This window comes from Dermacentor albipictus, chromosome 8, assembly GCF_038994185.2.
Source record: "Dermacentor albipictus isolate Rhodes 1998 colony chromosome 8, USDA_Dalb.pri_finalv2, whole genome shotgun sequence".
NCBI classification, from domain to species: domain Eukaryota; kingdom Metazoa; phylum Arthropoda; class Arachnida; order Ixodida; family Ixodidae; genus Dermacentor; species Dermacentor albipictus.
The window spans coordinates 48,684,596-48,707,445 of NC_091828.1; the positions used below are offsets into that span (position 1 = coordinate 48,684,596).

Consider the following 22,850-nt stretch of genomic DNA (forward strand, 5'->3'; position numbering starts at 1 on the left):
TTGGAATGAGAAGCGAAGGTTGCGGCGTGCTACAGAGACTGTTTCTAGGTGGCTTTGCTACGGCGCAGCGACTACGCGCCCCGCATCGGACGCGGTGAGCGTCGAGCAACGCAGCGTTCGGCGCGACAACGAAATGTGCGCCTGAGCAAGCGCCGCACGCCTGAGCCGACGCCGACGATACCGGCTTTTCTGCGACACGAGCTCCATAACGCTGTCACGTTAAAATAAAGGCTAGTATGCTTCGCATCCTGGGCTTAACCTTAGCTAAGCCACAGCCATTTTTGTGCTACAATGGCTTCACAAAGTGCCAACCGACTAGCCCAAGAACAAGTTTTTAGACGCCTCAGCTTGCTGCGTGCAAGTGCTTCAGCATGCTACCAAGACGAGAGGGTGCAAGACACAATCAAAATTTATCAGAAAAGCAAAGGCAGCATGCATTGCCACATTTGAGCTGTCACTGAAGACACTACGTCCTTGCTTCGAAAGCGAGAACCGAGAGAAAGGGGCTTCTAAAACTTCAAAGTGTGTTCTTCCACAAAAGTTTCAGAAATAGAGCACTAGCGTTGTCTCTGACCAAGTCTTGTTGTCTCTGACCAACCATGTTTTGCATGTTTCTCTCAAGAATGCACGTCCTAACTGTGCGCTTTTCAGTGTTGCTGGTGCAGCTCTATCCAGCACAGCCTTTACTGGGACTAATACAAATGTGCATGGGGATAACTGCCATTTTAACCATGCCACATGGCAGCTGCAGCCATGCCAAATACTACTGTCTACCTTTCGCTTGATTTGCTGTAGAATGCAGAGCCAAGTCACTTTCTGCTTTTATGAAACGTTTCAGCTAGACTTTAAAAAGAAAGGAGAACTTGAGGCATGACTGCAGGTGCTAGGAAAGCAGTGCTGAAAGTTGCACTAATACTGCAGTGAACAAACTATAGGTGTTAGGCATGCGCTCTCATGCCTCTAAAGGGACACCACCGTCTCCAAGTGAGTACTATACTTGGCCACCCTTCCACTTTTGGCTCCTTATAATAGTACTTCTTTTTTAAACAAAGCTTTGCTTGCCTCTTTCCTCCACTTTGCTGGCTGCTGTCTCGCATGATGTAGGCCTGCAGATTGCACAGCAAACTGAGGTGACCTGGGACAACTAGCGCCATTATTTGCCAAGCGCAGGTGCAAGCTCCAACACGAACAAATGAATAGGGGTGTGAGAATAGTAAATTCTGAGACCGAATCGAATGCTTTATGAATAAAAAAAAGGTCATTTTCACCATTAGCATAAAACAATGTTCACATATTAGTATCCTATTCATAATACCATTATTGATTAAGCTTTCATCGTTACATTGCACGTAACGAAGCATTGTTTAATAAAGTAGAAATGGAGCATGATGAGCAAATAAGCAGTTTATTTGCATACTCGGAACGCACTGGTGTGTGCGAATGACAGCAGTTTAGCCAGGAAAATCTGGCTCCCTGATCATCATAGCGTGCTCCACTATACAAATTCTTGTTTTCTCTACTATGTCAGCGGTAAGATGTTTCTCGTACTTTTGCTCAAAATTTATGCTTGATTGCGCACAGCTGACGATTTAAAATATTCAAATACTATTCGTACTTACAAATAGCGACAACTTGATTTGAAGGCCAAAGCATGCGAGTGTGCACGAGACTAGCAGAGCAGAAACGTCTTCATTAATATACAGTCAAGTGTGGTTAGAAAGTGCAAGTGCATGCAATGTTGACAAGGCAAAGTGCAGCCCAGCTGAGTGGCAGTGATGAACACCAAGAAGTATGGCAGAATTTCACCCAGAAGCGCAAAGTGGAACAGCATTAACATGCCGTAAGGAATGGCTTGGAGCACAAATGCACAGGTTCCAAAAGAATGCTGTCTCTTACAAACACCAAAGAAAGCGTCGCTTAAACAGATTCCCACGTAATGTAGGAACCACCCAATTTTTTGCTCTAGACATGGCAAACCTACAGCTGGAAAGCTCGGATGGCATTAACGAAGGTTCCCGTTCCACAGCCTTCTGCCACGTTCCAGTGAAAGACACGTAAACACCCGTATATTATGGTTGTAAAAAAAAAAAAAGCTAGCTCAATGAAACGGTCTATGCCATACACCGTCCCACAAGGTACACAATATTCCAACAGATTAATGGAGCTTCTTGTGATATTTCGTTCAAGTTTGTTTTCTGGGTGCACTTGAGCAATGCTGCTTCACCCTTTTGCTACCGACACTATGCCCTCACGAAGTGAAAGACATTTCCAATTTTCGGCAAATAGTAGCTTCTTTTATTCAACCACCCTAAACTGCCACATCGGCGACTATCAGGCAGCCAGAGATACCCCAACAGTGAACTGCACAAGAACAATCTGTTTCAATGACAGTGTCAACAAGGCTAAAAGATGTATTTACACCTGAAACAGTTGCAGTGGCACTTGCGAACCTCTTCCAGCCTTGGTGCCGCTGAGATGGACTAAACAAGAAAATACAAAAAAAGTAAAACACAGTCACACTGCCTATCAAAAAAAAGAAAGGAGGGGAGAAGGAAATGACGACAGTGCTGCATTTCAGATGTGCTCGGTGACTGAAGCGGTGCTTGGCAAATGTGCGAGAGCCAGTTCATTGGAAAGCACGTCTTCAACCTTGCACACTCCACCAAGAGCCACTTGTTTTTTGTTGTCGCTGCTATCGGTTCTACATTGGGACTTTACCTCCTGCCAAAGAACAAGCAGATATAATGAGCATTCACCAGACATTGCTTAGATGACAACACATTGCAAAAGAACTATTTAAACAATCATGCTAGCTCCTTTGTACAAAATGAACAGGGATGCACTGCGAAATCAGGAGTCACTGGAGGTTTTCAATGGCATCAAACTCATTAATTTGGACATATTTGGCTGCCTAATGCTTACTTCTGACAACTCTCAAAGCACGGTGAGTGCTGTAAATGTGCGACGCAAAAGAGCAAAAGAGGCCAATTGAAACAAAGCAGCGGAGCCTGTAATGGCATAGTCTTGAACGTAAACCATACAGGAACAACAAAAACGCCGAACACTTCGTGTCTATTCATGTGTTTATGCATTTACCCCCATACATGACACCAGACTGGCCATTTGTGCCTTAAGAAATGTGTAGCTGCCACCTCTGACTGCGTCAATAACTACCGTAGTGTTGTCAGCAGGGGTATCAGAGAGCAGTAGTTTGCAAGCAAGTTTCAAAACACAAGGTTTCTTTTTGGCAAGCAAAGCAACAAGTTCAGGTCCAACCTTGCACTAGAAGCCACCAGGCACACAATAAGAATCGTCTTCAATGCACCTCTTCTTCATGGCATGCCTGAACTTTCCTGCTCTGGCATGCTCCTTGTCAGATGCCACTAACCAATGCTAGTCCTTCTCAGCACACATTTGAGCAGCTGTACTGCCTTGGTTCAAGACGAGCTCCTTCAAGATAGCCTCAGTGGCACATTCTTCTGCGACATTCAACGTGGTGACTGCTTCAGCTGCAGCAGAAGCTCTCATTTGCATTTTGGGTTTTACCTAGCTGCCAGCAGTCCAACAATTTTCACTCGGAGAGGCTTGTATATGTGTCTATATGCTGTATACGCTGCCAGGAGAGCATCTGCAAATATTCTGGAAGGTTGTAACAATGCTTAGGTGGAGCCTGCTGCCTTGCCACAGCCTTGTTGTACACACACCATGATTTTTCACCCTTTGGGCACGGTGAGTGATTTGACATTTCGTTAATCAGTGGACGTCACATGGTAGTAAGTAGTGGGAGAGCATTATTCATCTGATCAATGTGCCCTTGGTGTGCCTTGAGTGTCCAGCCATATTACAGAAGAATCTTGCTTATACATTTTGGAAAAAGAAGCGAGAAAGAAACTTACTAACCAGGAAAACGTACGATCCGAAGTAACTAAATAAAATGTGACAAACTCAACTATTGTTGACATCTACTGTAATGCGAAGCATCACGCTGATCCTTGTGGCACGAGACCCCGACACGCGTCGAGCTGGTGGCACTCCGGCGGTCCAAGAGGCATTTTGTTGTTTTCCTATTGATTGGTGTTTTAAGAGGGAGGCGGGAAACCGAGACAAAATCGAGCTGGTGGGCAACGCCTGGTGCCGCCAAAGCGAAACGTGATGCCCGCATCGTGCCCCTTGCAGCAGGGAACGGTGACGTGTTTGAATTATCGTCTACTGAAAGCATGCAGTATGCTGCCAATGGTACTACACATCACACACTGTAAAACGGTTAGGTAAAGGTGCTTATTGCAATAGGTTTGGCGGTGATAGCTGTGAATGCGGTGCGCGACGACTCGGGTGGAAATTTGCTAGTACTGGAATAAGAAACTGTGTACGTTGTCGTTTCCACGGGCTGCTATATACTGCTGTCAATTGTGCGCACCTCAAGCCTTTTCTTGTTCACATGGGATCTAGTGTTAGGAAAACGTATGCAATCACATTCTGCAGCAAGGAACGGTGGCGCATTTGGTTTATCGCCAATTAAAAGCATACGCTACACTTCCGACGGCCTCATGTGCTGTGAAACAGATAGGCGAAGATGCTTACGCAATAGCATTGGCGGTGATAGCTGTGAATGCCGCGTGTGACGTCGCCGGAGAAGGTTTGCTGGTACTGAAATGAGAAACTGAGTGTGTGCTGGCGTTTTCCCGTGAGACGGGAGGGCAAGTATTGTGGTGAAGCTGCCGTGGTGGGCAGCTACCGTATTTACACGATTGTAAGTTGACCGCTTTTTTTAAATTTGAAAGTCTGAAGTTGGGGGGTCGACTTACAATCGAAACCAAAACATGGCCCCGCCAATAAAAGCAATACCAACGGGAGCTACAATGTAGTTACACTTTTATGTTTGCTCTATGGCCCTATCCATATCTTTTCGCTATCCCGCGTGTTTTTTCGCTTTTCGGAAGGGTTTTTCAACATTTTTGAGAGTTTTACAGTGCATGAAACAATCATGAGGGAGGGGGTGTCGATAGTTGATGGAAGCGCCGCTGTTCCCATTTGCGGTGGCACCCCCAGAACGGCGGCGCTTGCGGGGAGTATCGGTAGTTCATGGAAGAGCAGACACCGCTCGCGGGTTTCTCTTTCTCTGTTTAAAGGCTAGACGCGTTCCACTTGACTGCCGGCTACGTGCTGCTTCTATGCTTCCCCAGTAGTCATGAGTGCTCCAGGCCCACTAATCGTTCGGGACTCGTTCACTGCAGCGTTCAAGAGGGCTGCCATCCTTTACGCCGAAGAAACAAATCGCTGCGCAGCGGGCCGCAATTTTGATGTTTCTAAACGGGTGGGGCGAGAGTGGCGACTGCAGCGAAGCGAAATTTTCACCTGTTACGCCAAGTGAGAAATTTCCCACGTGCCGAAGTCTGGACGCTTTCCGGGGCTGTAGGCTAAGCTTGCGGCGTGCATCGCTGAAATGCGTGATCGGTCCCTGCCAGTGAAGTGCGACGTGGTCTTGAAACAAGCCCGGACCTTCGCCTTAATTTTAAGGTTCTGCTCCGCCGTGAGTACAACGAGTGGCTGGCGGCAGAAGACTGCGAAATTACGCCAACCGGACCTGTCAAAAAAGCCACCCTGACGGCTGCGTGTGGTTGGGTGCATTTGGCGTGGGCTGCTGTTCTGCAAAATGTTTGCCAAATTTGTAATTTCGCTGGACACTGATGCGCTGTGGGATTGCAGCAACGATGACGATGGCAGCACTAGTGAAGACGAGTAGTCCATTGACCATGTCAGCTACTAATAAATTTTCGTTATCGAATGCGCCCTTGGGTATGCTCTCATATTTTTTTTTTCCGGTCATGCGATTTGGGGGGGTTCGACTTACATTCGAGTCGACTTACAATCGTGTAAATACGGTATATACTGTTCTCGAGAGTGCGCACCTCATGCATTTTCTTGTTTACAAGGGATCTAGCGGCCGGAAAACGTATCATATGATCACACTTTGGTGACTTACTGAACATTGGTGCCGAAAAATTGTGCTTTGCGAAAACGTATGAGCCGGTAAAAAACAAGCTAACTTTATTGGGTCATTTCTTGTGTTATCAATTGCGAACAAGTTTGCGCTGGGAAAATGTGCGTAATGGAAATGTATAGGCGAAATTCTACTGTAATTGGTGATCTTTGTCCCAAATTCCCTTCGCCCCAGAGGCTCGGCCAGCTTTCTCCTAGTGCTTCTGCAGAATGCTTCAAAGTGCGGTGCCCATTTGTTTGTGCACTGTTTATACAATCCTCCTTTTATTGCGATATAATTGCATGGACACTCCAGGTGCATTTCTGCCATCGCTGTGATGTTTCATATAAAGTCAAAGTACGATAACACCGTCGTCGCGCACCCTATGCTGAATGTGCGAGTGAAAGCGAGCGAGGGGAGCCGACGGTCGCGGCTCGATTTCACCTGTGCGAAAGGGAGGCGAGCAGGAAAGAAGCGTGCCATCTTCTGTCATGCGCGAGGCACCCAACATTACGAGGCACCGAGGGGAGGGACAGGGGGCGGCATTCTACTCCAGCTGCAACTGCGTATGGGGCGGCTGCGCGCGGTCGCATCTTGAGAGCAATCTGCATTGGGGGTAGAGTCTAGGTGTGTCGAGGGCTCGTACCTTGGCGCGTGCTGCGTGTTCTTGGCACTCAGCTTACATTGATGCGATAGACAGCAGGGTCACTTTGCTCACTGCTGCTGCCGCACTTGCTCATGCCAGCATTTCGACAGCGAGTGTCGTCCGCAGTCATCGAGTGTTATGTTTTCATGTTTGCTGCGCACTCTGATACCATGCTTGTTAATTTAGTTAACAAGCACAAGTTTACAAGTTGATACAGTCAATAAACGTGCTATTCTTACTTCGTATGGCTGTCTGCTAATTTGCTGTCACAATCAATGCCTCACCTTTCTGGTGAAACTGCAACATTTTTTCAGCTGCCACATGGCCTCACCCTTTCTCCTCCTAGAGGCTGTCAATGGCACGGCGATCGCAGTCACGCAACATGGTCGCACATCACAGTTCACACTATTCCAGCAACCAACAACAGTGAATTTTTTCAGCCTTCTTCTCCATCAATCAAGGTTTGCTGGAAGTGTTTTTCTGGTACCTATGGCAAGCTCGCCATTCTTCATATCCAAGGTTGTCATCCTTGGGGTTCAGCTCCTATTCCAGGCAGGAATTTGGTTGAACTTCGAAGAGCAGCACATAACTCGAAAAAAGTTCAATGACAGTCCCCACTAAATGTGTGAAAGATATTTCCCAGTTAACAAAGTCCTGTCAAACGAAACTGCTATATTTTCCAGATTCCTAAAACTTAGTTTAGAATAAAGCAACTTCACAGCTGCTGCACACTCGCTCATAATATCCGCGGAAGCGAATGTGGCAGCACGGGTTCACCTTATATTTAACATAGTCTTGGCAAGTTTTAGTACACATACCATGCAAAGAAATGTTTAGCACCAAGAAAACGCCATTCAGCACTGTATGTCCACTACCTGTGCTCGTAATGGCACAAGCTGATAGGCCATTTACCTCAAAAGGTTTGCAGGTCGCATTCCCACCTGCTCTCGCCGAGCACCACATGATGTTTACATCTCCACGGATGGCACAGTTCAGCTCTAGTTTTATGGTCACTCTATATGCCCAGTCACCCTTTGACACCCTCGTGGGGCTGCTGCACATTTTGTACATTGAAACAGATCATTCAGAGTCATTAGGCTTATGACAGTGAACACAGTCTCACTTGCCACCGCTTCCGCGGAGTCCCCGATAAGTGACTGCTTCAGGCAGGTAGCTGATAATGAACACAGCTTTTGTTGCTCCTCTCCCGTGCGACAATTCATTGCCACTTTTTCAGTGATAAGCAGCGTGTCCGCACGCGTCGTCGGTCGAAGTCATCACACGCATGGCCGGAGCTTCGGTAGCTTCCATCCACGTGCCGGTGCACGTCACTGAGTTAGTCGCCGTCACTGCCAATTGATCCAATGCCACTTCGGGTATTCAAGACTGTCATTTACGTTTTTCCATGAAGGCATGAGCCATCGTAAAGTTCCGCCGTCCGCCAGCCATCGCAACATTGTTGTGGCGCATTACCCCATGTCCAGCATGGCAACTCACATTGTCTTGCAGACAACATTCCAAGTCATCCAATCAGAGAGCAGAATTTGCCCCGGGGTACCAATGTCGTGCGAGTACCTTTCTCTTTTTCGAAGACACATAACTTCATGGTTGTCAGACAGAAGCATTTTACCACTAAAAACGGACTGCAGAGGAATACAGCTTTCGAACAGTTTAAAAATGGCCGCGCTGCAGGGTGTAGGAAGCGCTAACGAAGGCATAGAATTTGCCACTCTTTTACGTCCATTTGCAGGCGAGAACATTCATGAGGCTGGCTACTAAGTTGATTTTTTGGCTATTTCATTGGTCTAGAAGACCCACGACAAGTTCTGGGATGGTATTGTTGGTAAATCAATCTTTGAACTTTCACAAGATTTCACAAGACTCAATTACGGACACATCAGTGTCTAAGGGCCATAGTGTTTGCTTGGCTCTGTGGGAGGGTTGCTGCTGCCCGTAGATGCTCCAAGTGCTTTGTACCGAGTCGCACGAAATTTCGCAGAAGTTACATACCGAAAATAATGCTCCTAATATAATGAGCTTTCGTGAAGAAGTTAGCGGTTACTGGCACCATTTTGGAAAGGCTCTGTGTGGTCTACATGTGACCAAGGGCTTATTTTCTGAATTTGCTTATCCCAATATTCTTTTTTTTTCGGTTTTTATGATTTCGAGTTAACGGGGCTGTACTGTAATTTGGCACCACCATCTCGCTCGCTAAACATGCATTATTTGCTAGCATGGAACACCAATGCTTATGGCGAAAAAATAAAATTTTTGAAGTATCTTTAAAGCCCTGTCATTCTGGCTGTATAAAATTTGGCAGCCAAAGGATGTTTATCTGCCACTTGCAGGTGCCTCTCACTAGTTGCAGAACAGCACACACGTGCTGCCAGCCTTCCTTACCGTTGCTGTGGTCCAGGGGCCATTGGAGGCATCATGCCAGGAGGTGCACCACCAGACACAGCTGCACTTGGACCCAGTAAAATCTGTGAGACAAGACAAAAATAGCCAGTGTGTGTCAGTACTACTCGTTTAAAAATGGCAACAGAAATTAACTAAGCCAGCATACTCACTCACCAGAACACCTGGCTCACACACATCTCACACTCCTGGATACATATAAGTTAACGAGACATGATTAATCAACGTCACCAAGGCCCAGATGGTTTTCTATGTTGGTTCTCTATGGAATTTGCACAATGAAACAATAGATGGTTGCCTAAATACTGCAACAAATATTCGCTGTCAGGCGCTTAATTATTTCATTAAACTTCATCTTTTTTTTTTTCCTTCCTCCAGGGTTTGGCTTGTCTGCTTGGTTGGTTTCCGAGCAGAGTGGGCCAATACAGGAAACAATGCAATAATAAACTCGGCTTATCCCAGAGACGGGATAACCCTCAAGATCACCTAGGTGGGGAAATGTGGGCCCTGGCTGAGTATATGTACACAGTAAACCCACGTTACCTCGAGCTATGATATCTCGGCATATTGGTTAACTTGAAATTTTTTTTCCTGGCTCAGTGTAAACTCCACACATTTTCAGTTTTTATCTCAAAATGCTTTTGTGTTGCACTCCGGATACCTCGAAATATTGGCTGCAAAAGTGTCGGGAAAAGGTCCCTACCTAAAGGTTTCCATACTTTGTGCGCCACTGCGATACCACCAAAAAAGTGACAGGACCGCGAGTTAGTAGCAAACGGACCTTTCCAGAAATGCGCATGCACCACCAGCGACAGCCGCAAGAGCATTACAGGCAGTCGGAGCAATGGGCACCTGAGAGCCGCCCGAGAGCCTTGTCTGCAGCGTGGAAGCTGTGTGTGGCCCAATACTGTGTGTTCCCCCACAATGCCTTATACCTAACCACCAGCGGCAGTCGCGGATGGTGCACACGCAATTCTGGAAAAGTGCATTCCACATGATTCTATGCCCCTCATACCGCTGCAAACTCACTGACAATACCATACAGGTTTGGCTGAGCACTGCTCCATCAGCTTTGTGAGTGAAGCGATCTTCAATCCACTGCCGCCATGAGTGTTGGGCACAGGCGCACCAGCCTTCCCGCTAAGTAGTTCTGTGGAAACTGCCACGACAACTCGTGGCACGACAACTCGTGTGATAACGGAAACCCAACAACGCACGCCTGAGAAGTCCTGCATGCTCTCGTGTAAACAATGCTCCAAACTGCATGCGTGAACATGTCTATCCGATTCGATCCGTGTTCCTTCCGGTGGCTAATTCACATGCTTTCACACTTTCCATACATGCTAGGGTGGTATTCTCAGGCCATCACTTTCAAAGATAGTTCACTTTCACAAGACTTGGCAATGGACACAACGAATGGGCCCAACCTGTTACGAAATTGCAGGGCATATAACCATGGTTCTACTGTACAGCAAGAATTGCACGTAGATGGCAGTGTCTAAGCAGTGCAAATAGCTTACACTGGAGCGACTTTCACAATATTTCACGTGGCTAGGCTTTGGGCACACCAGTGCCTGCATGCAACAGCGTTTGCTTGGCTCTGTGCAAGGATAGCTGTTGCCTGTAGTAGTTGGCCGACGTGTTGAGCACCGAGTCGCACGGTATCTCACAAAAGTGACCTACTGAGATTACCTCTCCTGGCTTATTGAGCTATTATGAGAAATTCAGCTTTTACTGGTGCCTATTTCAACAAGCCCTATGTGGTATAAGCACAGCCAAAGGCTTATATATTTTTGTCAATTCACTTATCTGGAAATTTTGCCAAGCTGTAACAATTTCAATTTAATGGGGCTTTACTGTTCCTCCTTTGTGCACCATTTAATTCTGCTCATTGAAAATGAACTTTCATCGCATTTCACACATATTCAGAAACATGATAAAGCAATTTTCATTTCTTCAGTGAGTCATGACAAGTTTACAGAATGTGGGCTCCATGCAAAGACTTTCTGCAGGAACGGCAGGTATGATAACATTAACTACTTCATGCCTCGCATACTTCTAAACAACCTATCCAACATCTTGAATAATACACGTGATGTAAAAAGATCATGAAACACAATGAAAGGAGTGAACCCGCAACATGATGACATAAGGACACAGTCTGGACACCCAGTGGTCTATCTTCCAACTCATCTAGAACACTACACATATTTTCTAAATTTGCAGCGCAGGTCCAACCAGAATTGCTCCAAGGCCCATGCTACACATTTTAAATAGCATCATTATTGTCATCAGTGAGCTTTTACTCTCGATGCACCATCTCCCCCTCCCAAGTACTGAGCGGCCCTAATGCTGCTTAGATTCGGAGATCAGAATAGAGTCGGCGTATTCAGCACGGTATGGCCAATGGCTTGATGCACAATCTTGACATGCACGATTCTGCACAGCGCACCCAAAAGATGCCGTGTATGAGGTGCAAGAACCCACATTATGATAATGTCTTGCATTTGACTAAAGCACATATTTAAAGCAAAAAAGCGCCCTGCAGGGCAGGCACTGCTGCAGTTGCATTACCACGAAGCCCAACAACCCAAAACTTCGGCAATGGCACAAAAAATGTGAACAGCTCCTTGTCAGGGTTCATGCAGTCTCAGAGACAAAAATTCAAGGATATTCAAGGACTTTCAAGGCCCTGTCAGAGCTTTTTCGAGGGTACAGAGCTGCATCCCATGCGGCCATCTTTCACTATAACAACATTTCAAAAGAATATAGCAACACTTAGACAACGAAGTTCGTAAAATCAGCACTTAACTTCGTACTACTGAAATTTGACATTTTTATGCTAATAAGTACAGTTGCTGACATATTTCCTTTCCACAAAAGGGACCGTAAGTCATTTGGCATTATCACACAATCCAAAAAAGAAACGAATCTCACTGAGTACAAAATGATATTTTTCTTAATGTGATAGTCCACAACCAAAGATATGGTTTCATGCCGTATCGAATCCAGTCCGTAACCCTTAATGACGATTGGTTATCTTCCCTCCTCATTAGATGCCTTGCCCATGCCCATTTCTTTTTCTTGATTTCAACTAAGATGTCATTACCTCGCGTTTGTTCCCTCACCCAATCTGCTCTTTTCTTATCCCTTAACGTTACACCCATCATTCTTCTTTCCATAGCTTGTTGCGTCGTCCTCAAATTAAGTAGAACCCTTTTTGTAAGCCTCCAGGTTTCTGCCCCGTACCTGAGTACTGGTTCCACTGGTACTGGATGCATTTATATGGATGGTCAAAATCAGCCGCTCGGAACACGTTCATCTGGTTCATCCAGAGCGGTGCATTCCAGGCTCGGAGCAATTGGCAGCGCTCTCACCTTTGTGCAGAGAGTGCAGCTAAGGTACAACAGTATTCCTATCGCGTGGCCCCTCTAATTGCTGTGGCAGCAGCTGAATGTGCTGCTTAGGTATGCTAGCTCTGTTTTATATGGCACTGTTCAATCTCCAGCTGCATTCTGATAGAGACAGAATGCAATAATGCTTGTGTACCATGCTTCGTGTGCATATTAAAGAACCCCAGGTAGTCGAAATTAATATTGAGCCCTGCAATACAGTATTCTTCACAATTCACTTTGCTGTTCTTGGCTGTTTAGCCCACAATTAAAATTTTAAATGCCAGAAGGATTCCGTATCACTGCAAACACAGTCTGAGCATGATGAGAACCAGCTAAATGTACCACTATTGTGCGATGGCCACATGAAAAGCACTTTCCTTCATGAGGTTACCTTTGACAAACATATTTTGACAAAACACAAGCCAATTCGCAGCCTTAATTGCAGCTGAAATGCATTCTTTCACACAGGTGCCATTGAACCGTATTGGGTGGTGCATGCTTGCCTGGCGCTGCTGTTGCCGGCTCATCTCCTCCACCTGCAGCCGCTCCAGCTCAAAGATGACGGGTGCAAAGAGGATGGCCGACGAGGAGAAGATGATCCAGAAGGCCGAGCGGCCGAAGCCGAACAGGCCCTTGGCAGAACTCAACGAGAAGTGGGCCAGGTCATACACCCCCCGACGTAGCTTTGGGGGAAACATCTCTGTCAGGCCCAACAGTCGCTCGTACAGGGTCTCGTCCAGATCCTGCCACCACAGAAGCACAGGCAACAGAAGCATTGAAAGATTAGTTTTCCACAAATCAACAGGATGGATTAAGTTTGCAAGTTGGGTCTTACACCAAAAAACATTTAAATCTTTGCTTTTTCAAGTAATGTAGCTGAAAACATGTAATTGTGTCTATGAGGTCTAATTTCATTTATCTCATTTGGTTCTAACTTTATGGAAGATTTCTCTAGCAAAATTTTCAGAATTACAGTATTTGCAAAAAAAATTAAGAAATTTGATATCAAATCTGACAGCCTGTTCTAGAGCAGACAAACCAATAAGGTTGGTCTTATCATATTTATTCAATCATGCTGAAGCCCTTGTTAACCTGTCTAGCAAAATACAAGAAAGTGATCTTTTGCACATTTCCCAGTAAATAAAGGAAACAGAATTACGACCAAATGATACACACAAAGACGGATGTAATATTTGAAAGAAGCATATAAAATTTCAGACTATGTATTCAACACCATAAGTTGTAAAAGCAAATATTTTATTTTTGGTCTAAAACCCTGTTGCTCTTTTTAGAGAATTTGTTGTCCAGCACAAAGCTACTAATAAAAGCCCTAATGGTTTTCTTCGGGTGCGGGTACAAGTCATAAGGCTTCCTTTGTAGCTTACTCTATATGGTGAGTAATAATTTCTTTTAGAGCAACAGAAGTGAAGGGCACATTACACCCAGAACATGTCATGAATGTAGCACTTCCTGTTGAAAAACACGATACATACTTAAAGGGCCCCTCACCAGGTCCATTCCAAATATTTATGCTCACTGGAAGTTGTAAAACGCTGTCTGAGGATCATTTTACCGAAGTAATTTCTTCCAATCGGTACATTACCTGACGAGATAGAATAAATTACCTGTCCTGCTACCATGCTGCCAGTATCACTGCCAAAGAAGACCCCCTCTCACTCTGCCTTCACTAACATCCACAAGCATTTCCTTTCCCTGCCTTCTCCCCTACGGGAGCACAGGAATCGCACCGTATTCATGCGTCGAGCCCTGCCTCCATTTTTTCTTTTCTTTCTTCTCTTCATGCCTTATTATTTTACAGTGGCAGCATTGCACCCTCTGTATTGGATGAATAACCAAAGTCCAATAGTGACTGTGACAGCATTTGTGTGCCTGACATTGATGCGCTGGCTTAGAGCAGAGCTTCCTCAAGAGGGATGGTGCGCAGCGTTTGGTTTGAAATTTCGGTTGTTTTCGCAGGCACAGCACTGTAGTAATTCGCGGTCCCAATCGTCATCACACAATTTATTTGCTGCACTTGTCTGCTTTGAATGCCTTTTAACCCTTTGAAGCCTGTTGTCGCGAGTTCGCGAGGCACCAGATAAGTGCAGCCTAGCTCCTGAGAATGCGTTTTCTGGCTGAAGCGCCGGATGCCATGCATTCATGACAAACAATGTTTTCCAGCACTAACGTGTGGTGCCATCCTGTAGCAATAGCTGGAGGCTGGCCACCACTGTTTACGGTAGTGACTGACTTGGTGCTCACACGTGCAATGGCAACCATTTTCTGCAGGCTTTGTGAACACAAAGGCTGTTAGTTCATGCTTCTTCAATTTTTTTTTCTATTGGTTACATTCCACAGATTGCGATGGGTATGTAGTGCACTTGAGAATGCTGGTAATTTCTGCATTACTGCTTTGGGTATGGTATGTCATGAATGCACAACAGTTGGCATTTGTGGCACTCAATGGTAGAAGCAAAATGTTGTCCAAGGACCTGGAAAGTGCCTTGTTTCTTCTGCAGGGAATGAACGTTAGGACCATTTAGGATAAGAAGGGGCTCAGTGCATGCTTTCCGTCGGATGACATAAGCAGCGACAGCTGCCTAAGAAGGATAAGGAGTCGTGGTTGTGCTAAGGCTGTGCCTGTAGCCAGTGATAAGGCCAATAATTTTTTTCTAGGGGCAGGGCCGTGGTAGGGGGGCGAGGCAGGCAGGTATTGTCACTGCAGCAGAACTGATAGTTGGGTGAGTTGGTAGGTATTCATGGTGAAAATTGTGAGCTTCCTTGTCTATTGCGCACACTACAAATTTCACCATGAATACTTATCAACTCCCCCAACTACCAGTTCAGAGCGCTCGTGTGTACACCTTCTCTGCGTTCTTGTCTATTGTGCGTGCTACATATTTCACCATAGGTACTATCACACGTCATTTTAAGCCAGGTATCCCTGGTGCATATAAATTTCAGGAGAGGGGAGGGGGAGGACATGTGCCCAAGCCTGTGCCTAAACATGGAAAGGCTAAATCAAGTTAAAATCTCCTACAATTTCTTTTCTGCCATGCCTTTAACGACTTGCAAGATATCGAGGTTAAGAACTGAGAGTTAACTTCAGAGGGTTAAGGACTTCCGAGAACCCAACATAGCACATTCAAGGACTTTAGCAGCTGAATTTTTTTACAGCTAGGCAAAAAAAAGAAAGAAACAGAATTTAACAACAAGCACAGCTATGTTTTTTTCAAATTGCACAAGCAATCAAACTAACAAAAAACTCGAGGTCAAATTATGAAACCTTCCTTTTCCTTGGGCCACTTTAAAACCTTTTGCAAGGAGTCCTTCATACTTTCTTACCCCAAAGGATGCACGAAGGAGGCAAGTTTATTCTGAAAACTCTCTCCAACAATCTTTATGAAAGAAATTTGTAAGGAACAGATTCCATGCACCTGGGTTCCAGAGCAGTCATCACAAGTCTCATGCAAATGGCTTTATTCAGCAAAATAATGTTGCTTCATCAAATTGTTTTCTTTCTGTGAAATAGTTTATGTGAAAACATGCAAACTCTTTCCTTTTGTTTAGCGCTGATGCACGTAAGGACTTTCTTACTGAGCGCAACACAGCAGCACCTAACAAAGGGGTGAAGGTCACTTCGGATATACCGACTCGTCTTGCATCGTTTTAGCCTTTCGTTCCCTACTGATAATTTGCATTTGCTTTAAATTTCTGTCACGATGCTCTGACAGCAAAGTATTGGTGGCAGTTGAGCCTTACAGATCCGTTCTCAATCTTTTTATGGTGTACGCATAACGAGAGAGGCACTACTAACTGAAGCAGGCCTCAAGATTGAGTGGCGCAGGCACATGAAGCAAGCAATATTTGTCTGTCTCGGACACCGTAGACATAAAAGATTGTTTGCACTTTGAACTACGTATAGAGGGCACTACCGCCTGCTGAAGCTCGCAGCCTTCTCTTTTCTTCTCGCTTGTCAGCCGACCAGAAAAAGTAATTGCACGTGTACAGACAAGCATCACATGAGCAAGTATTGTCAAGAAGCTTGTTCAGCGAAAGAGGCTGAAAGGAATTATGAAGGTATCTGCAGGGATGCTTTATGGTAAGAGCACCTCAGAAAGTAAACTTCCAGAGTCGACATAAGGCAGCCTAACGACAATGGAGGCTTCCTGACAAATGTAAGGGAGGTTTCAGAATTTGGACTGTAGACATGAAACACTTGAAAGCCACCACCACAAACCACCATGAAGCCAGTAACTACATCCGATAGGCTAAACTTTTGAACTGTACAGACAAAGAAACCATACTTCCAATCAAAATTTGCTACACTTAAGCACAAAAGAAATAAAAAGATTCTTGTAGAATTTCATATCAGCCAGAGGTCCACAGCAAGACAAACAAAATGATAAACAGTGGTCCAACAACATTTCATCAATGTCTAGAGTCCCCTTCTCGAAACATTAGCGCTTCACAAAATTTAATGGCTTCGAACATCTATAAAATGGCACTGACAAAGGGTTAGTTCACAAGTGTAGAAACAGGCAGGTGCTCAAGATACTTCTGGCAGTGATGCAGCCAGTGGAGGAGGGTGCTGAAACACTTGGTAAAAGCTGCTGCTTAGCACCAGCCTGCACCAGTATCAAGATTATGACAAGAACTAATGTACAGGAAAAGGCACAAAGAGTGTAGTGATGTAGCATGTGCACTAAAATGACTTCTTGAGGAAAGAACTCATCGTGTGGCACATGGGCTCGAGTGGGCCTCATTAAAACCATGACAACTACACAGCACTGGGACGGTCATTTTTCTAGCCACTGGATGACAAGGGACGAATCCTTGGTTGACCACTTTCAGACATATCACTATCAGTGTGTGCCGATTGGCTGGCTTAGCAAAACTGCTTGAGCTGATTGGTTGGTTGAGCAAAACCGCCCGAATTATACAATGCTCCCAGGATGCAGCAGGGTTCGAGTCCCATGGAAAGTTTGAAACAAGCTTCATTCAACAAACCTGAGACTAGTGTTTCTTTTCCTAATGTGTTATTTGCTTAATGAGCTTGAAAGTGAGCACTCAACCAAAATGAGCCTGATCGGAGAAGACGAAGTTACACTAATTTAACACCAACCAAGTAGGTGCATTAGGTTGAACACCAGTTTCTGAGCCCTTCCGATTCCTTCATTTGCGGCGATTCCAGGAGGCTGCAGCTGCATCGCACAGATAAAGATAACTATAATAATATTAGTGCTCTTCAAAGGCAATACACTTTGACTGCCACACATAACCGTGCAGTGCTTGTGCGTGGGCAGACAAATCAACGAAGGAGGCTGAGCAACACTACAAAAGTGTCTAACCAAAAACAAGAACAAAAATATATATATTTCTTAATTTAGCGGTTGTTGAAATAATAAGTACTACTGTCTTCTTTGACGTCACTGAATGAGGTACATCCGATTTGCTTTGCGGCCCTGCATTATGGTTCGCAGCAATGCTCCCAACGAGTGGTTCCCTGTCCCAACAGCAGCCAGAATGAGCCACAACTCAAGGTGGAGCCACGCCTGCAGGCTCCTCTCAGTTTCAAGGTTCTGACACAGTGCTGAACTAGGCTTCGGTTTACTGGCAAGGCAGCAATTTCTGCGAGCATTTTCTGTGCCAGAAAGGCAAAGCATAAAACTGTGGAATGCTTTCGAACTTCAAAACAACCAGCAGTCCTTCCCAATAACGCTTGGCATCAAAGTCAGCATCTGTGATTCGTGGATGGCATGCAAAGAATAGTGCCACAATAAGCTCTAACAAAAAGTTCCTCGTGCAAACTTGCATCCACGTGGGCAACAGTCAACAGGCTGAAGACAATTTGGAAGAAGCCAAGCAACCACACGCGCTACCTTAGCTTTGAAACCTACTTGGAACAAGCCAAGCGACCACACAACCTACCTTACCTTTGAAACCTACAGTTAGAGACATGAAAAGTCATAACACTAAAATGAATGGAAGACCTAGAACTGAGAAGTGTGCATGAAATATTTCATAGTGTCTTGAACACAGGACGCACCTTACATGCCTGAAGAGCTGGCCAGCTGTTGCACGGTATTGGCTGCAGATGCTGGCAATGAATATGTGTTCTGCACTAAAGACGTGATAGAGTACTTGCAGGCAACAAGACCGAAGACACAGAAATCAATGACTTACCACAAGGACATTCAACAACCTGCATGATCCTAGACGGAAATAAATGTGATGGTTAAACTGTGTGATTGCGATGTTTTTTTTTTAAATCTTTTTTAAAGCAAATAGCTATCCTTGGCTCTTTCACTCTTTTTCAGTCAGTGGTAGAACTTTCCCTGCTGATACAACAGTGCCAATGCAAATGGTGTGTGCTGTTACGTAACTGAGTTGCGGGGCACATTTGTTATGGACCCCACAAAACACTAACTTACACAAACCAGTACAGCTCTCAGTGATATAAGTGTTGTCCACCTATACTACCAGTACAGATGTACTAGTTAACACCTCTGTTGAATTATGCAATGAAATAGCAAGCGCTACTTCAATATGCTCACTCAAGTGCATTACTCTTTTATTAAAGTGATTATACTTGTAAAAGCCTCGGCACTTTGTAAAAGCGTTCGGCTACTTATATATACCAACAATCATTATCAGTGGTTTATTCACAATTTATTTTTTCTTGCATACTGTCTTTTAAAAAACACATTGGGACATTATGCTGCAGTGACCTAGACAAACTGTTTTCTCGACGCTGCTCCAAGCAAACTACTTCAGGGGTGCGATCGGAGATGGTTGTTCGGCGCGTTCGTTCGGTTACCGGCGCGTGCGATTGGCCTACTCCGCGCCGACGTCGCCAGCCGCGGGGCGCCGCCCCATTTTTGGTGACGTCAAAATGACGACACGCTCCTGTCAATCATCCATCCACCAAGCATTTCGACCGAACGCGACGGAAGTTGAGAAGTTTGGAGCGATCATACGGCTTCACATGGCGCGTCTGGTGGGTTGGATTGGATCCAACAGGCAGCCTTTTCGGCTGCGGAATGGTACGTTTGAATCCGATCCATAGTTTAATTCTAGAAAATGGCGCTTCCGTTGGAAACTTAGGTTGTTGCGCTGGCATTTCTAGAGGAAGGAGGAGAGCGAGTGGCGGTGCGAAACGCGTTTGAAGAAATGACAGAAAGTGAATTCCGGCGTCGTTTTTCTTTCTCGAAACAAATAATTCGTTGGTCGCACAGAGAAATCAACAACATCATCGGTGCCAGCGAGCCACTGGGATGTTGTCGCTGCCTCTTGAAAAGTGCGCCACTCTTCCCGTCGTTTTTTTTTTTTTCCTTCTCGCTGTGCGCGACACCGCCTAGGGACGACGCAAAGAACCTAATAGTTATAAATTGCAGTAGTCACACGTACTGCTATTTGAAAACGTGTTTGGGCTTAAGAAGAAAAAATACATTTTTTTAGACAAAGATTTCATTCAATTGGAAGACGAGAAACATTTGGCTTTGTAGTATACTGTTTGCAAGCAGACGACAAATGACGGTGGTAAACTTCCGGGGAGGTGACCACTTCCTGATTGGCTGCTCTCTCCGCCCCGCTGTCACAAATTTTGCATACTGCAACTTTGTGACGTTGCAGCAACTGAACAGAACGCGTATCAAACAAAATATCTCCGATCGCGCCCCAGAATGACAGTCACATGCTAGCAAAGGAAACAAGCCTTTACAAGTGCAGTGGCTGCTACAACAAATGCAACAACAGGTTGATGGAGTGTCCTTGAGAATTTGTCAGATAGCGAGTGGAAAAGAAATGCAAGGAGTTTCCCACGTCCTTCAAATGCAATCACATTCATGGCTATTTGTTTTGTACACAGGAGGCACCCAAGGCACAGGAGGTACCCAAGGCACAGGTCTCACGAATCATGTGCAAAAAAGAAAAATGGGTAGCTTCACCCAAAATCCAAATCATTGAAAGCGCTGAAGTTTCTCACACAGTGTTCTAATAATATGCAGCACTGACAAGGTGATGCAACATAGCACACCAAGCAACTTCGGCAGCACAGCGAAAACACCATGTCCGACAGCTATTACGTATCAACTGCCATAGACAACGCACCTCAATGGTGTATGAGACGAGACGCAAGGGAAACCATCAGCGTTTGTAACTTGATGGATGGATGGATGGAAAAACTTTATTTTCGTCAGAACGCATGTGCGGACAATTCTGTGCTAGATGGCCATCAGCTCATGGCTGACGGCGACCTGGGTGGCCCACTCCACGGCCCTGGTCTGGACGACCGGGTCTGAGCTGGCCAACACGGCCTCCCACTGCTCGAGAGAAGGACCACGCATAATATTCGCCGGAGGCGCAGCTATGCTACAGCTCCATAATATGTGGTCATAGGTGGCCAGTTCCTGGCACCATTTGCATTCCGGCTGAACGTCCGGGTAGATTTTGTTTAACACGTATGGGTTATAGAAAGATCTCGTCTGCAACTTGAAGTGTACTGTTAATTCTGCTCAGACAACTGTATGCATCACAGTATGCTCAGCACACGACAGCTGTACAAAAGGAATGCTAGTGGGCAAGGTTCCGACACGTGTTGCAGAAGTTGCAGGGACTTTTTTTATTATTTTTTTTCCCCGCAACAATGGATTTGTTTTTTACGAGTAATGCTCCAGGAAGGTGCATGTAACCCGCCAACGGAGGCCTCAGGAGAGCACCTGAGACTTTTAATAAAGCAGGCGGCACAGGATCTCCGGGCACCCGATGGGCAGCAGGGCAATCAAAGCTGAAACCCAGACTAGTGTGTTGGGGCTCGCCTGTTGCACCATCTATATGGCTGCTGTCGTCAACCTGCTATCCACACCCCCCGTCCCCTCCCAAGAACTCTCTCGCAGGGTTGCTGTGGTCATCAGGCACATCCAGAGGGGTACACTGCTGACCCCGTTCCTTCTCAGCCGATTCCGAGACAATGGAGAGCCAGCATCGACACCTGCAACCTGGTCCAGTGCAGCATCGGGCTGACCTGGACCACATGCTGTCGCATTGCCCTGTTTACAGCACTGTACAGACCAAAGTGCTCTCCAGCATACAACGGGCGCCACTGTCGACATCACTTTAGGCATGAGAGTGTCCAGCGCCATCTTCATTGCCAGAGCACACTAGGGAACTGTGGCGAACTCTACTGTCAGTACTTCTGGACCAGGCGGCACCAGCAGTGGGCGACCGACTGCGTGGCGACTCTATGCAAGACCGGATCCGCGCCACACTTGCTGCTTCAGATCCCACTCAAGAATGCGGAGATAGCGTACTCTGCCTGCCTTAACCCCCATCCCTTCTACACCGCAGCAAATAAGAGCTTAAATAAGTGGAACAAACGAGTTACCTACCAATCTCTAGTCTGAGCCTTGCCCGCCAGACTTTGTCGCACAACGCTCATGCCAGCAGTGGAAGCGAGAAATGCTGCCCTGGCGCCACAGAGCCCGGTGCGGCACGGCGCGTCCACTTCGTGGATTCGTCATTTTCGAGAGAAAGGCACTGCGCGTCTCTGAGGGCTTTCCAACCCTCCACGAGAGACAGAGGCGCTTAAACCATCGATAGCGGGACTGAATGTGCCTCTAGTGTATGTATATATAATTGCTCTCGATATAAAAAGCAGCAGCTACAGGTAATTAGATGTACATTCCTCGAACAAGAGCAGCCACCGGAAAAATTGCTACCGGCACTTCCGCAAAACAGATGAAAGAGGCAATCATGTTTTCGCAGGTAACGCATGGATTGTTGGATTCCACAAGGGCAAATAGCATCACTGGATACCGTAACGAGTTTGTTGGGCATCGTTCGCGAATGAGCGCCTAGAAGTAAACGTTCGCGGGCATTAGAAATCACGGCAAAAGAGAGCCGAAAAAGTAACCGGCGAATCACGATTTCAACCAACAACGCCGTCTTTTCCAAGAGAAGCCACGCCGCTGGTAGGCGAACTCACGAGGTCGTCGACTTCCTCCACGCTGGCTGTGGCTTCGGTCGTGCTGCTCGCGGTCGGCACGGCGACATCGAGGTCTCGCTTGGACATTTTGGGCGACGTTTCGCGACTCTCCGGCAAACTCATGGCGTCTATCCCGCTGTCCCCTTCGTCCGCTGGCATGCCCTCCGCCGCCGATCCAACCCGGCGAACGCAGTGTTCACGCGCGGGGGGTCAAAGTTCAAGCACTCGCGGAGATTACGCGACCGGCTGGCTTCGGCCTGGTGCCCGCAGGTCGGTCGACGGTTGAGAACGTGTTAGGACTACGCACAGAAGCAGCCGCAATAACCACGCTTTTCGCTCTCTGACCGCTCGGTCCAGCAAGCATGCACGAGGACCGAGCAAAAAAAGAAGACCCAAGTCAATCCAAGACGCGTCCAGCGCGAGCCT

At 46.2% G+C, this 22,850-nt stretch overlaps 1 protein-coding gene across 1 annotated transcript; it reads right to left on the reverse strand.

Moving 5' to 3' along the window:
• Window positions 1-2,272: 2,272 nt before the first annotated feature.
• On the reverse strand, window positions 2,273-22,807 carry mge (translocase of outer mitochondrial membrane 22 homolog mge). Its single transcript, XM_070523325.1, has 4 exons — window positions 22,425-22,807; window positions 12,943-13,182; window positions 9,027-9,109; window positions 2,273-2,721 (listed from the first exon to the last, which is right to left on the reverse strand). Exons 1-4 carry the CDS (start codon window positions 22,581-22,583, stop codon window positions 2,715-2,717), a joined length of 489 nt encoding a protein of 162 aa, XP_070379426.1. The 5' UTR covers window positions 22,584-22,807; the 3' UTR covers window positions 2,273-2,714.
• Between the last annotated feature and the right edge of the window lie 43 nt (window positions 22,808-22,850).

Bases quoted from the DNA above. Each gene is read 5' to 3' on its own strand.
- mge (XM_070523325.1), bottom strand. From the start codon at position 22,583: ATGCCAGCGGACGAAGGGGACAGCGGGATAGACGCCATGAGTTTGCCG. The intron at 13,183-22,424 runs GTGAGTTCGCCT...CTGTGGTGGCAG, and splicing joins TGGAGGAAGTCGACGACCTC to GATCTGGACGAGACCCTGTA. The intron at 9,110-12,942 runs GCAAGCATGCAC...CTTGTCTCACAG, and splicing joins GCCGGCAACAGCAGCGCCAG to ATTTTACTGGGTCCAAGTGC.